At 37.4% G+C, this 14,469-nt stretch overlaps 1 protein-coding gene across 1 annotated transcript in view; it reads right to left on the bottom strand.

Annotated features, from left to right (window-relative positions):
• Positions 1–14,469, bottom strand: part of nt5c2b (5'-nucleotidase, cytosolic IIb) — a 32,097-nt gene that overhangs the window by 16,064 nt on the left and 1,564 nt on the right. The window contains exons 2-3 of the mRNA XM_084715958.1: positions 12,655–12,774; positions 5,352–5,425 (exon numbers count right to left, since the gene is read on the bottom strand). Of these exons, the coding sequence (XP_084572084.1) occupies positions 5,352–5,425; positions 12,655–12,755 (175 nt within the window). The 5' untranslated portion in view covers positions 12,756–12,774. The remainder of the gene's footprint in view (positions 1–5,351; positions 5,426–12,654; positions 12,775–14,469) is intronic.

Raw genomic sequence — 14,469 nt, 5'->3', positions numbered from 1 at the left:
TCTTTAGTTCACTGGGGGGTGTTTTCACGTGTTGACCTTGGGACACTGTCATGTTACTCTCACAGCTTAGGATAAATAAAATCACATCATATCTAGATGTGAGTCAGGCTAATCACTTGGAAAGAGGAACTTGTTTTGTTACTTAATGATTAGACAAGACTACTGTCAGGCTTAATTGAGTTTAGACACTAACTACTGTACTACAACCACTCAGCTGAATAGTACTGAATATAATTTAGGCGAAAAACAATTATAGCACCTGAAAGCTTGGTTTCAAGTCTTAAGTATTTTTCTATGACATTAAATGTTGGCAAATATTTCTAAATGTGCAGCAGTCAAAATTAAATGTGTAAAAAAAAATTGCTATATATTGCTTAGGGAGGAGTTATTTTCTTCTGTTTCACAACCTGCCAATATTCTGACAACTCAGGCAGAAATCAGGCTCACGGTTGTGTTTATAGTCTCGTTCAACAACTTTCTTGTCTGACGTAACTTTTGTTTTCCCAAAAGTTATAGCAACTACCTAGCAATGGATAGCAGGAAACGCACTATTACCTTGAATAAATTATGGATTTCTCTGCATTTAATTCATGACATTTTAATGTGAAAATGTTATATATCATAGCTTTAAACAGACAAAAAACAAACTACAAACATCAGAGAAAAAGTATGTTATAGAAAGAGTATTTTTTAGAACATTGAATGGTAATGACAAGATAAGCCAAAAAAAAAAAAAAAATTTGAGAGCAAAAACCTCTTTAGCTACTGGTATAAAGAGTTTAAAGGTATAATAACATTTCTCCATTCAAATATCTGAAAACAACTAAACCTATGTTATATAATTTGTTGAGTTGTGTACTTACAATATCAACTGATCTTATGATCTCTCTTAAGCAAACACCAAAGGTCAGGTTTGAGGAAAAAAAATCTTTAGTTGTCATCAGATTTTGATTCAAATGTTGCTAAATCTGATTGGTGCAGAGGAAAACGTGACATATAGAATTACACATAATTATACAAAATATAGGACTTACAGGGACACTTAATTACAGGGGTTACACAAACAGACACACACAAACATGGACTGACACTCTGCACACCACAGACTGGATGTCTTGTAACTTAAGAAGAGGTTACTTATTTAAAGCTCATATTGCTGCAGGAACAAAGCTCTTGCTAAAATGAGCCTTTCTGCACGTGGGTAGTGTGTACCTGCTTCAAGGAGGACGGTGGTTAAGAACTGGCAGTGACATCACCTTTTTCCATCTGACCCTTCAACCAGTGAGAAGAACACAGACAAAAACACAAGTACAGAAAACCTCTCACGTAACATAAACAAAGCTGTTCTAATTTCAACATGCCGAATTCAACTCTGACCATAATCAAAACATTTTGTTAGCTGTTTTTTGTTTTTTTGTTTTTTTTTTTCTTCAGAAGTGATTTTAATGGCATTATAACTAGTTTACTTCTGAACAACATGAACAACAAGCCCGCCATAAAAAATTCCTCATCAACATATGACACCCATGGCCTACATTGCTATATATCTTTTTCAAGAGTAATTCTAGATGCCTCTCACTGTTTCACATGTTTGAAGGCTTGAGCAGCAGCCTGTGAAGTGATTTGTAGATCTGCTGACAGCCACACTGGAAGCTACAGTTGTGGAAAGCTGCATATTTGAGTAAATGGGACATCAGAGAAAATGTTATCAACAGATGTTGTTGAGAACCGGAAGTTGTGTTATTGTTACTTGCAGAGTCCTTGACTCTTTTGCATTTTTGCTTTATGGGGGTCCCTGCTCCCCTGCTGTAAGCCCCTTCTCACATTTCTCACGCTGTCAGTATGCACATGTTCTCTCTGTCTCTCACACACACATACACACACAGATTAGAGCTGGGGCGAGAGGTGGCTTTAGCTTCAGGGATCTGTTACTTTGCATCTCCGATGAGACTGTTGGCAGTTAATTATATTCCTGCTGCTCCAATTGCTGAGGTGTGTGGTGTCTCTCCACAGTTTACAGACCAGGTCACCTCAGGCCTAAATGTAATCTACACCCTAAAACACAAGGTAAACAACCTGCTCCAGATCATACAAAGTGTCCCACACAGATCTGAACCATGTCACAGCAATATTAAAAGCCAACACCATAACTGTCTTAATTTATCTGTGGCCACTAATATTCAAATGTAGGCCTTTGTCACAGATTTGTGACACTATGAAGCATACTGTGGAAAAATGAAAAAACTTACGCAGAGCCTCGGGGGTCTACATTCCAGCCAAAAGTCTGCTGGAAAACTAGGACAAAACTGTGTGTATCTCCCATTGCAATCTGGGCCTGAATGTGTGTTTGAGCAACATTTTCTGCAGGCTACTATGTGCTCCAAAAGGGAGCACAAAGAACAGATGAGGCAATGTTGTCTCATACAATGTTGATTTAGTTTACAAAGCCTTACAGAATACTACAAATCTGTGATGTGTATGCACACACTATTATAGCACTTGAGATTGAAAACCCTAACCTTTGGTCTTTATATTTTTGGATGATGAATTAGGATCAATAATTTTATTAGAAGTGTATCACAACACCATGAAACAGAGGGCCATGTTATATCTGCCTTCCAATACAGATATCAAGCTTCACCTCTTGCACTTGATAAATTGACAAATTGCTCAAACTGTCAATATTGTTTGACACACAACCACTGACTTATGGTTTTGTTAAACTGCTTGACCTGTGTATCACGACTGAACAACGTGATCTGAACTAGGCGGAGCACAGTTGTAAAAAGGTGATGTTGAGTTTATTTCAGAGTTTATTTTTTACAACTTCTGGGTAGAATACCAGTGTGTCCTGTAGGCCTACACACAATTTAATGGCAGCGACATGTTGCATGTTCTTTTATAATATTATTTAATCTAAAATACATGTTTTATGCTTTCACTAATTTGGAGACATTTACCTGTTAGGCCACACACTAAAGAAAATGACCACTTGAATTTACCCAAAACTAGGAGTCCAAGCATGATGAGATGTCACTGCTGGACACAGCAAAAAGGTCAGAAAGGTCAGACCACCACGTTTAACTGCATTTCATTACACATTACAGATACAGCTGAAAATGACAACAGGAAGAAATAAAATGCAGAGAAGAAGAATAGATAGATCTGCTGATTGTATGGAACTCGGCAATTCAAATCAACATCACGTAATTTCTCCACCCAGTTAGCATGACATCACTTTTCTCTGACTTTAATGTTATTGTTGCTTATTCAGTCATGAATATTTATGGTTAGAGAAGAATACATAAAGATTGAAACCAAGTTGTCAGGGCCATTAAAGGTTTATAAATTTTTTTGGCTAGTTTAGTTTTTGACTGTCCAACTCCAATTATGAGTGTAAACTAAATTTAAGGGGTTGTGGACACAACAAGACAATTGAGGACATCATCTTGGAGTTTGGGGAACACTAATCAACATTTTTCAGCATTTTCTGACATTTTATAGATGAAACAAGTATTGATTCATCAAGAAAATAATCAACCAAACAATCAACTATCAAAGTAATCTTTAGCTGCCTCCCACAAAGGGATAGATACCACAGTATAGGGAAAAATCTAGTTTTGATCTTAATGTTTTTTTTTAAATACTGCTGAAAAATACGAGATGATGCTCTCGCACTGCGCTTCATCATGCCTCTTTCATGACCACTTACCAAATAAAACAAAAAAAAACCCTAATATGGTGTGTATTTTTGGTTAGTTAGTTAGTTAAACTATTACATGCTGAGTATGAGCACCAGCAGAGTGTAAAGCATCAGTATTGAACCAACAATCCAATATGGGCTTCCATTAGTATTGATTGACAGCGGTTATTGAACTGTTGACAGGAGCTACATTTGAGGTATTAATTCATCTGTTTTGTTTGGGCACATTGCCATACTTTGTAGAATCTCTGTCAACATTTAATAATGGCACTATTATTCAGAAGGAATACCTGTTTTTAAAGCACATATAACAGTTTATGCACTTGTGACCTGCATTCAACACCCCCTGAAAACCAAATACTGCAGTCTGCCAGGGTGCTGTGGTTAAGCAGTAGGCATTCTGTGACACCACCAACTCCCTGGAGTTGATGAAGTACGTCTGTATTCAAAACCCGAACACCTTCCAAAGATACATGATAGCCACGCTTCTAGCAAACATTAACACTTGGTTATGAGCTCCCATAAAGAGAGTCATGTCAACAGCTGAGCGTCCATAAAATGTCCAGCACTCTGAACAGGGATCGGGGTACAGAGCCAGACGGGGACTACGAGTGATCCCCCTTCTCAAGAGAGCCATCACTGTTGAACTCGACAAACAAACGTGACCCGCTTTTCAAAGTCAGGGAGGATTTATTTATAGAGCCGGAGAGACCAAAAAGTGGAGCTGAGTCACAGAACAAAGTGGCATGAAAAATCAGGATATTTTTGGCCCAGTTACTGGTCAGTAGGAAAAAGAACTTCTCAATACAATCAACTTTGTTGGGAGCTATGCTTAATGTTTTGTTATCCAAGTGTGCTCAATGTGACCTAAATAATTTTTAGTGGACAAGAAGCTGCGATTAGGGTGAATGTAAGATAATACAGATTTGAAAAGAGGGAATACTGCAGACTTTAACATCTACACACTAGGCCAAATGAGACAAGCAGGAATTTTGTTTTTCAGATTCAAAAGGAGACAAAGCAGAAAATACATTCAGTACTCCCTCAAAATCAAGATATACCCTGGGATTAACAAAATATTCTTTCTTCTTTTTTTGATCAATATATCTAGTTTGATTGACTTCCATGGATACGTTACTGTAATTTAATACATTTACTGTATTTGTGAACTTTTTTGACAGTCTGGATTTGTCAAGTGTCACTTGCTCATTTGGGCCAATCTAAACTATTAATATGACAACACAAAGGACAATCCTTGTAAACTGAAGATCTGCTATGCAACCATTTAGCCAACTTCGACTGCATACAGAACATTTTAAAGTACCAATAGTAGCGCTAACAATTATTTTAATTACCAATCAATCAATCAATCAATTGTCTTTTCCTTTTAAAAAAACATCTGTTTGGGCTACTAAATGTTAGAAATAATGTCAAATATCTGTCAAAATGTTTGCCAGAGCCCAAAGTGTAAAACTGAAGGTCAGAAAAACCAAAGACATTTGATTAACAAAAACTAAGTGATAAAAGCATTTCAATCTAGACATGTTAAGACTGTAAACAGAAAATAATTGTTCAATTAAACAATTTAATAAACTGTTTTGTTTCAGCACAAGTGGGGATCAGTTAAGTGATTGTGTATTCAACTTACCTGCTAAAGTGTAATCCATATCAAAGCCAAAACACTTAATCTTCTCCATTGCCAAGCTTCTGTTGACAAACACTCTAAAGAAGACAAAATTAAGTATGTTTTAGTTGCAATGCAATATTCACCAATGAGATTAGTGTTTCTTTAACTGACTTAAGGGAAGACACTATTCTATGGAAAAACTATTCATTTGCTCTGTTTCACTAACTGAATAGACCCTCTATAACCCAGACTGTGGACGATAGAGTGTCTATTCAGTAACCAGAAAACTGTACAAAACCACTACTACAACTCAGAATGAAGTCAATTACACTTAAGTAACTGAATTAAGCAACTTGATGATCCAATATTGTTACTGTATGGAATTTTCTCTCTGTGTGTGGACATACTGTGAACACACTGTGGACATTGGGATATGTTAAAAGTGGAATTTGAATTTGTAATTATTACTGTTAACATTTAGTGCTTTTATCAAAAATACAAAGTCTAGTCTAGTCTTTCTGCTACTGACAAAAACAGTGGCATTCAGTGCCTGGCTTGACTGCACTGTGTCACAACCAGCTGAACCCCTGCAGCAGGCTATATTGCGATTGTGATAAAATTTAGAAGAATTGTTCAGCCCCAGTTAGCTTAAAGGAAACACCCACCATATTTACTGAAAATCAACTGCACTATTATGACTCTTAGTTGACTTGTTAACTTGCTTAATAGGTCAGTCTCTCCATGGAATTACTTATTTGTGTACTTGTTGACTACTTATTTGTGTAGTAGTCACACCAGCTGTAAGGCCTAGCCCTAGACAATATATGACAATACTGAATACTGAATATAACAAGACACAACTGTACTTCAACATTTTGAGAGACAAAATATTTTTTTGCATTTTACATTTTAACATACTGTGGTGGCCATCTTCTAAATAAACTGTTTCAATGAATCATGTATCAGAAACCACAAACTCTAACTAAATTACGCAATTGTCAAAAATGGGGGCGGGTTAAAAGGAAGTTAACAAAACTGTAAATCAGACGAAACCCTACAGTTCTTAGCATGACAGTCTTCCAGGAGACAGCTCTACTGTGCTGACTCACAAATCAGTCCGTAGACTGGGGTTCCACGACAGCCACAGTGATAGACAGTGTTTACATAGCCTGGCTGACACCACTTCAACAGAAAAAGCAGTCACACACACTGCTAGCTTAACTCTGACTGCTGGCACACAGTTACACAGCTTATCTCCAACATCTGTGACTGAACTCAGTGTGTAGCCATGTTCCTGGATATTTCGACACCAAGTCAATATTTAGTCACTCTAGAAATAAGATGTAATTCAGCCAAAGGGAAACCAGAAATGTCACACTGAAATAAAAAGTAGGTTACATCTTTCTTAGCTAGCACATTAATCTGATACACCAGCTCAAAACTGACTCTGCAAGGCATTTTATCTTGATATTAAACTGTGACAATGACTGTTTAGTCTTCAGTAATCTCTGAGTTGTGAAATACCTGGCGGCAGATCCATAGTGAACAAGTTCCCATTTAGATCTTAGTCCAGCAGACGACTGGCGATGCATTCTGCGTGAAATTAAACCTCAGTTTGACTCCCCGGTGGTCTGACCTGCTCCGGCAACACAGGGCAGCTCTGGCCCACAAACAATGCCCCCCCCCCCACCCCTCCTCTCTCTCTCTGCTTTCTTGCCATTCAGAAATTTTCTGACTTGTTGCAAAAATGATTGTGGCTATTCCGCGTCATTCTCTGTTGTTGTGTGTGTGCTGTCAGTTAGGGTTGTTGTTGTGCAGCATGATGTTTGTGGGCCCTCAAAGACATCCAGAACAATCACAAGTCAGGTAGAATCAAGCAAGCTCCCGGCCCCCGAGCGACAGCTGCTTACCATACTGAGAACGGGTTCAATGTAAACACAGGATGAGTTGACTTCTTTTTTTAGAAGTATCTTGCAGGGGAATCTGAATTGTATTATACATGGATGCAAACAGGCAGCTGAAAACCTGACTGTAATTTTTCACAAATTATAGTTAATTTAAATAAAAATGTAACTGTTCTCTATTTGAAAAATATGTTCGAGTTTCTCAAATTCAACTGACCCTGACAAGTCAAAAACCTCAAAAAAAAAAATGCTCAAATTGATTACATTAATTGCTCAAATTGATAATGTTATTTCTGGCTCAGACTTGATCAGCAATCAAGCCTGAACCACAACAATGTTATGTTCTGCGAGTTGTAAGATCCATGAAAAACAAGTTCAGATGAACGACTTTAAACCCTAAACACCCGAGTTGCTCTCTGAATTCATGAACTCGGGGGGGAGGATGCAAATAGCAAAATTTAAATATTAAAATATTTTAATGCTATCATTTCAGAGGTATCTAAATTTCAACATAAAGTATTCAGTAATGATCATCAGTGTTTTTTTGCAATTCTAGTACTCAGTTATTTAGTTACATTTAAAAATTAGAAGTCTGTTACTGTTATAATTTTACCATAATTCCACCACTGCAAGAACTACCCCTGGATCAAAACCTAATACTCCAACACATCAAATGTGCCATTAAAGAGGATTTTTAGCCTTGGAAGTCTCATCAGTGGAGGTGACTATCTGACACACGAGTTAAAAAATTTGTCCTGCATTATAAAAGATTAACTACAGAGAACTTTGTTTGGGTGAGTTGAAATGATTTGAAAAGCCTGAGCACTTTTAGCGTTTGTATGTAGGCATGTGTTTTGCGAAGCTAATTAGCTGCATGTTGAAACGTGATGTTGACACATGATGTACTGTAGGCTATAAGAGCCCATGTTTTATTGTTTTCATAGAGGCAGCTGTGTAATATGCCTCTGCCCAGTTTACTGTCAGATGGTGAGGACAATAAAAATGGCCCAGGAAATCACAAAACAGTTTATTGTTTTTGGTAATGCAAAATTACTCTAACGAGTTACTTTTCTCAGTAAGTAATGTAATGAGTTTCTATTTTAATGTCAGTAATCTTGTGATGTAACAAGTTACTTTTAAAAGTAATGCTACCCATCGCTGCTGATTATAAAAATTCAACTCACAGTGGAAACCTCTTTTTGGTGATTACGTCTGTCCAGGTCAAATTGATCACTATTCGCCAATGATTATAACTGAATAATGTTTTAACTTTAACGCTCTGTGGAGCATTATGTAAGTGGAATTCAACCACAGGTGCTTTCCCAGTGTGACTCTGTTTTCTGTCTACATCATAAGCAGACAGTTTTGCTTTTTGAGTAGACTACATAAAGTACCCTGAGAAACACCATTTTCATTACTGCATCTTATTGGCTTGTTTTCTGCAGAAGCTTCAAGGAGGTGACATTTTTCATTGCAAGAAAATGCCTTTCTTTTTCCCATAATGATTTCAGTGTACGTGCAGCAGCAGCCTCATGTAGCCAGCCAGAAACAGATGGATTACTGTAAGGCAAAGTATCATGGGATTAAAAGAAAATTGAATTACCATAGTTTAAAAAATCCATATGTTGTCATGTATGAAAAGACCCAAAATGAATAGACTACTTGATTGCTATGAGGCAGCGGTTCCCAAACTTTTGCTGGCATGCCCCCTTTCAGAAGCTGTTAAGAGTTCCCACCTCCCCACCCCATAAAAATCATCAATCATTAGCAATAATTGATGAAGAAACTGATAAAAAAAAAAAGGACTCAAGTTGAATTTTAGTTAAATAAAGGCAAGCGTGATTGCATCAGTAAACTCTTGTTTGTTTATTTTCCCTACATAAATCATATTCATTTAAGTTTGATTCACTTTATATTTCTACCTTGGTCATCCCTGCCCCCTGCAGTGGATAAGAATGATTCCGTTTAAAGCTTTTTGATCTGATAAGCGGATGATCACTGTAACTGTGATCGATGTAGATTTCCACTGTTTTATGGCCTTATTCTACCTCCATAGTAGACTCTATATTACTTTACTGTCAGTATTTCTCAGCATTGAGCCAGCAGAAGCCTTTTCCAGGGAGTGCAGTATAAGACAGTCATGAATGAAGCCTTCTAAGGACACACTGACAATGGGTGAGGCAGGGTGGAGGTGACTTGATTACCTCAGTCAGCCTTGACTTTGGTCCTGCTGACAACACTATTGCCTCAAACAGCCTACATGGGACACACCACACCTACAGAGGAATCTCTGAACAACTTTTACTCCATCTGAACACAGCTGTGTAACAATCTGCCAGATGTTTTTCTGCTGCTGTCTAATCTCACAAAGACAGTGATTGGACTCCCTGTGATAGAACCTTTATCTGTGCTGGGCAGCGTCGGCAGCCCTCTGCCATGTGATACACAGACAGCTCACTATCGGGCTGCATTGTTTCAGCTAAGCTCTTACTTTGAAGCAATGGTCTTTGTCTGTACTGAGAGATAAACAAAAGGTCACTGTCGATGGCCAATTACATTTGAAAGAGAAATGACTGAACAGATCAAGCAGCCTGGGTGAATTTAATTAAACAAAACTACTGTCATAAATAAAATGTTTTAGTGAGCTCAATACCATCTTTGTTATTTTTCTATCTTTGCACAAGTGATTGTGTGTGTGTGTGTGTGTGTGTGTGTGTGTGTGTGTGTGTGTGTGTGTGTGTCTGGTGAAGGTGAAGGGATGGGGGAGGTGAAGGGACTGGGTGACTTACAGTATGTCAGCACACACAGAGCTAACAGATGAGTGACAGTTTCATGAAACCCTGTGAGCACTGCAGGTTGCATAATAGTGTGAAAGAACAGCAGCGCACAGTGGACACACTCCTCTTGGGCTGAGTTAAACATTGAACAGCAACACACGTTTTATTACTCTGACAAGGAATAAACTCTTCATTACATCTGCTTTTCAGCCAGTATGACTACATGGCATTTCCAGTCAACAGATACACAAACAAAGATGTCTGTCTATGGTAAGACTCGCCTAATGTGCTCATTAATAAGACTACTAAGATGTCAAAACACTGCCTTTAGCCCAACTAGGGCTAAACAATTCACTGAAATTTTACTGTGATAGCAATATGGCCTTCCGTAATTTTCAAATAGCAGGAGCCACAATATTTGTTAAAGGGGCAATATGTAACGATTGCATGTCCAAAAGTGATTCCTAAAGTCTGAATAGCTAGTTGGAGCCATCAACAGTATATTCAGTAAGTTGAAATCCCTTTAAATATACAGTCTATGGTTGAAGTGAGGTATTTCCCCCTGCCCCCTTCTCCCCAGAGCTACTGAAGCTCAGGCAGGCTGCAGAAGCACTGCAGGAGTGCAAGACTCAGTAAGACCCAACACTGCCATTTGACAACAACAAGATGAGTCCTACACTCTAACTTGATAGGCTGATAATAACTGTCAATTGTCTGTGAATGTAATGTTAAGTCTGTTGTCCTGAAGACAGAAGCCCACTGCTCTGAAAATATACACTCTGGAGTTTGAATTCAGTGGCTGCCTGACTTACTGCCTTAACATATTGCTCAGTTTAACTGTAATAAAAATCTACTCCTTATAAAAGATTATTAATGATTTCTTACTGCTCATAAACAGACATTTACTAATTCAGCAAACTTTCAGCATTAATCTGAATTTTAACAAGTGTGAACAATAACACAAGTTAAGGACCAGAATAGAAATTTCAAAGGACGACGCTGCATCTGTAGTGTTGTTGTTGCTATGGGAAGTGAGTATTTCAATTTATCATGTTTCCTTAATCTCTGATGACATGTCATGATCATTTTATGACTCAGAACAGTAAATATGTCACGAATTTCTCATTCAAAGGTGAAAAGTGTGTCAGAATAGTAATATCATTTTTTTAATATCATTATCGTTGTGCTGCAGTGATGTCCTAGCCTTCATATATTCTTAAGAAAACATCTTTGTTTGGTACAGACCTCCACAAAAATCACACTACAACATTTTAATATGTTTTTCAATGAAAATGAGGATAGTGGTGTAAAAAATTATCATTCCCATATTGCATACTGCAATATCAAAATAATCTCAAATAGATTTTATTTCAAAATCATCCATAAAGCCAACAACAAGGTCAGGATTCACATACTCACACCCGTTACCTCAACAGCCTGGTGACATTTTGCCATGAGACAGGGAGGAATTTTGCATAACAGCCAGAAAACCACACCCATGACATGATTCCACTTGACACCTAAGCCGCCTGCCAAGAAAACCTGATTTATGTATCAATTCAACCTCTAACACCTGTGAAGTGGCCTAATAATGGTTCTGGCCTACATTAGGACAGACATGTGAGATGTAAGACTGCATAAAAAATGATAAACATAACTGCACAGTAATAGAAACCCTTAATAATTAATGATTATCGAGAGCCTGGCCTTTAGAACAGTCTAAGTAGTGTTCTATAATGTTGGGTCGCTGTTGTACAAGCCAAGCTATCTGTGGGTCAGTGACACTAAAAGAAGTGACACAATGACTAAAAACTGTCAAAGGTTCATCTGAAAATATTTTGGTCTTAATAGCAGTTTCACAGCTAAGTAATAACTTTCTGAATTTCTATGATGATTCACTCTGCATCTGAAAAGAACAGTGAGCACCTTTGTTTGGCAATCCACAGCAAACCTTAGCCAGCCCTAGTTCATGGATTGAATATTTCTATAAAGCAGTGACACCTTAAAATTTGAATTTGACCTGCTGATTGAATAGTTATGTAGCATACTTTTTGGCCTTTATTTCTCAGTTCTACCGAGGGAATTTCTTATTTCTCTAACTGCTCAGTGATAGTTAGATCTGAGATTGGGGAAGCCATGCCAAACAGTAGACCTGACCGCAGTCAGCCATTACTGACCACAGTTTTTCAATGTTTCTTGATGTTTAGTGATATTTCTCAATTAACTAACAGCATGAATAAAGACAGCTATTTAAAAAGAAACAACTTTTTCTTCAGGGTTCGCATTTAATGACCTTACACCTGGTAATGTGTTTTAAAGTGTAGGCCTTAGCCTTAACTTAGTTTTTTTGTTGAGGCTGTGTTGCAAAGTGGTTAATTTACATGGAAGTTGACCTTTCTGAAGTATGAGCCACTTTAATGAACTGAATTTGTAATTGTTCATTTCTAAAAGTTGATGTCTTAGTGTTTCTGTTATTTTGCCCACCTCTGTAATCACATTTCACTGTAATTTATGGTCATGACAGAACAGAAGGATAAATTCTTCTGTCTGGGTGCTTAATTTATGTCCTAAAATGTTCAGGTATCCCATCTGAATGTAGTTTCAGACAATAAGAAATGGACAGAGCATCCACACGTTTCTTACCTGTGGTATGGCTCTCTCCTGTATTTTTTCATTGCCAGGCCGTCCATGTTAGCAGGTAAGTCTGCATAGTTCTGCAGTCGGTCACTCCATGAAGTCGTCATCTTTAAAGCCTTATGGTGTCTGGGGAGAAGAAAAGCAACACAAACAGACAGGCTCAATTTTAAAGTGCAAAGTCCAACACAATCCAATGCTACCCCTTACAAAGACTTTTATTGAGAGATGTTCCAATATATTTTTTTTCTTTCACAATACTGATTCTGATACCTGAACTTTGCTTATCAGCCAATAAGAGTACTGACCCGATAACAGTGTTTTTAAAACATATACATATATTATTATTATTTTTTAGCAGCTGTATACTGCTGACCCTGTATGGATGTGATATGATTATTATCATTGTTGTATGGCCTGACTCAGGTTAAACCCTTCGTAAAACATTAACAAATACATAGAAAGAATGAATGGCATAAAACATAACTTCAACATCCTGTTGGGGGAAAATGGCATACAGGATGCTAATGGGAAGTAGCAAGGTCCTGTTTTGGGGGTTAATAAATTGCGTAGTATCAGATCATGCACTCGCATACTCGCCGTTACCCATAGCAGCATTTTAGGCTGAATCAGAGGAACTGATACCAGTACTGAAACAACACGATATTCACTTAATATTAGTAATTTAATTTCCGTGCTTTATTTCAGATTAAAAAACAAAACAAAACAAAACAAAACAGTAAAACTGAGTTAAAACAGTGTGGTTGAATAATGTTGTTTAATTCAAGGTCACTTTTAATTACAGTAGTGATATTTTGTACTTAATGTTTTTTTTTATTGTTTTTTAAGAAGTTACACCTCTCATCTCAAGTCAAAGAACAAGACCAAGAGCAAGACTGAATCTAAAGACCCATGAAACTATTTAAGACGGGATCATGCCATTGGACTATATTTACAGAAATAATGTATGATTAAATCCTTGTTTCGTTAATGCATCAGGTCACAGCTTTTAACAAAGAAGAGAGGCCAAAGAAGAAAAGCAACAATCTGTGGAAAGTCTCAAAAAAATCTGCCTCAGTGGACTGTAAAGCTAGACTTGGCCTTGTCTTTTTAATGGCCACTGTTGTAAGATTTTGCCTTCCCATACTAACACTCTGTCATTCTCCTACTGTCACTGGAGAGGCTGGACTGCAGGGAGGAAAGCCAGAGGTCAGTTTTCTTGTTCTTGGTGCCAGCACAAATGCAAATGAGACTTGCATGTCAAGGCAGAGGAGAACTGTCAACAAGGCCACCAACACTGCATTAGGGTGTCAAAACATCATCTTTAATGTTGACTGTACAGCTTTACAACAGAGTAAACAAAAGTTATTTGTTTAAAATAAACATGTTTGTTTGTTTGTTTTACTTTATTTAGGTTTACTTTCTTTACTTAACCTACCTTATAGAATGTATCTATCTTTTTTACATACTGATTTTCTTCAAGATTTTCCTTTGACTCTTGTTAGAAATAACACATCATATTTTATCCTATTATATTTTCAGTCATTTTAATGTAATTTTTAATGCATTTTTTGTCTCCACCACACATAACTGCTTGCAAGTGTGGACTCTGAACTTGTCCACACCTAATCCTGTATACTACTGCAACCATCAGTCTAATTTTTGTGCACATTCTTAACTGAATGTAAGGACCTCTGTGATTCACAATTCTTGAAAAACCTTTATTTATGGGTTCATGCCGGCGACTGCCACGGCCTGAGGCATTATGTTTTAGAGTCATCCCCTTCTGGTGAACACAGTATGTCAAGAAAGCCTTGAGGGAAT

Source organism: Lutjanus erythropterus, chromosome 3 (genome assembly GCF_056507025.1).
Source record: "Lutjanus erythropterus isolate fLutEry1 chromosome 3, fLutEry1.hap2, whole genome shotgun sequence".
Lineage (NCBI taxonomy): Eukaryota > Metazoa > Chordata > Actinopteri > Lutjaniformes > Lutjanidae > Lutjanus > Lutjanus erythropterus.
Note: the sequence above shows the minus strand (reverse complement) of the source record. Positions and strands in the feature narration are given on the sequence as shown.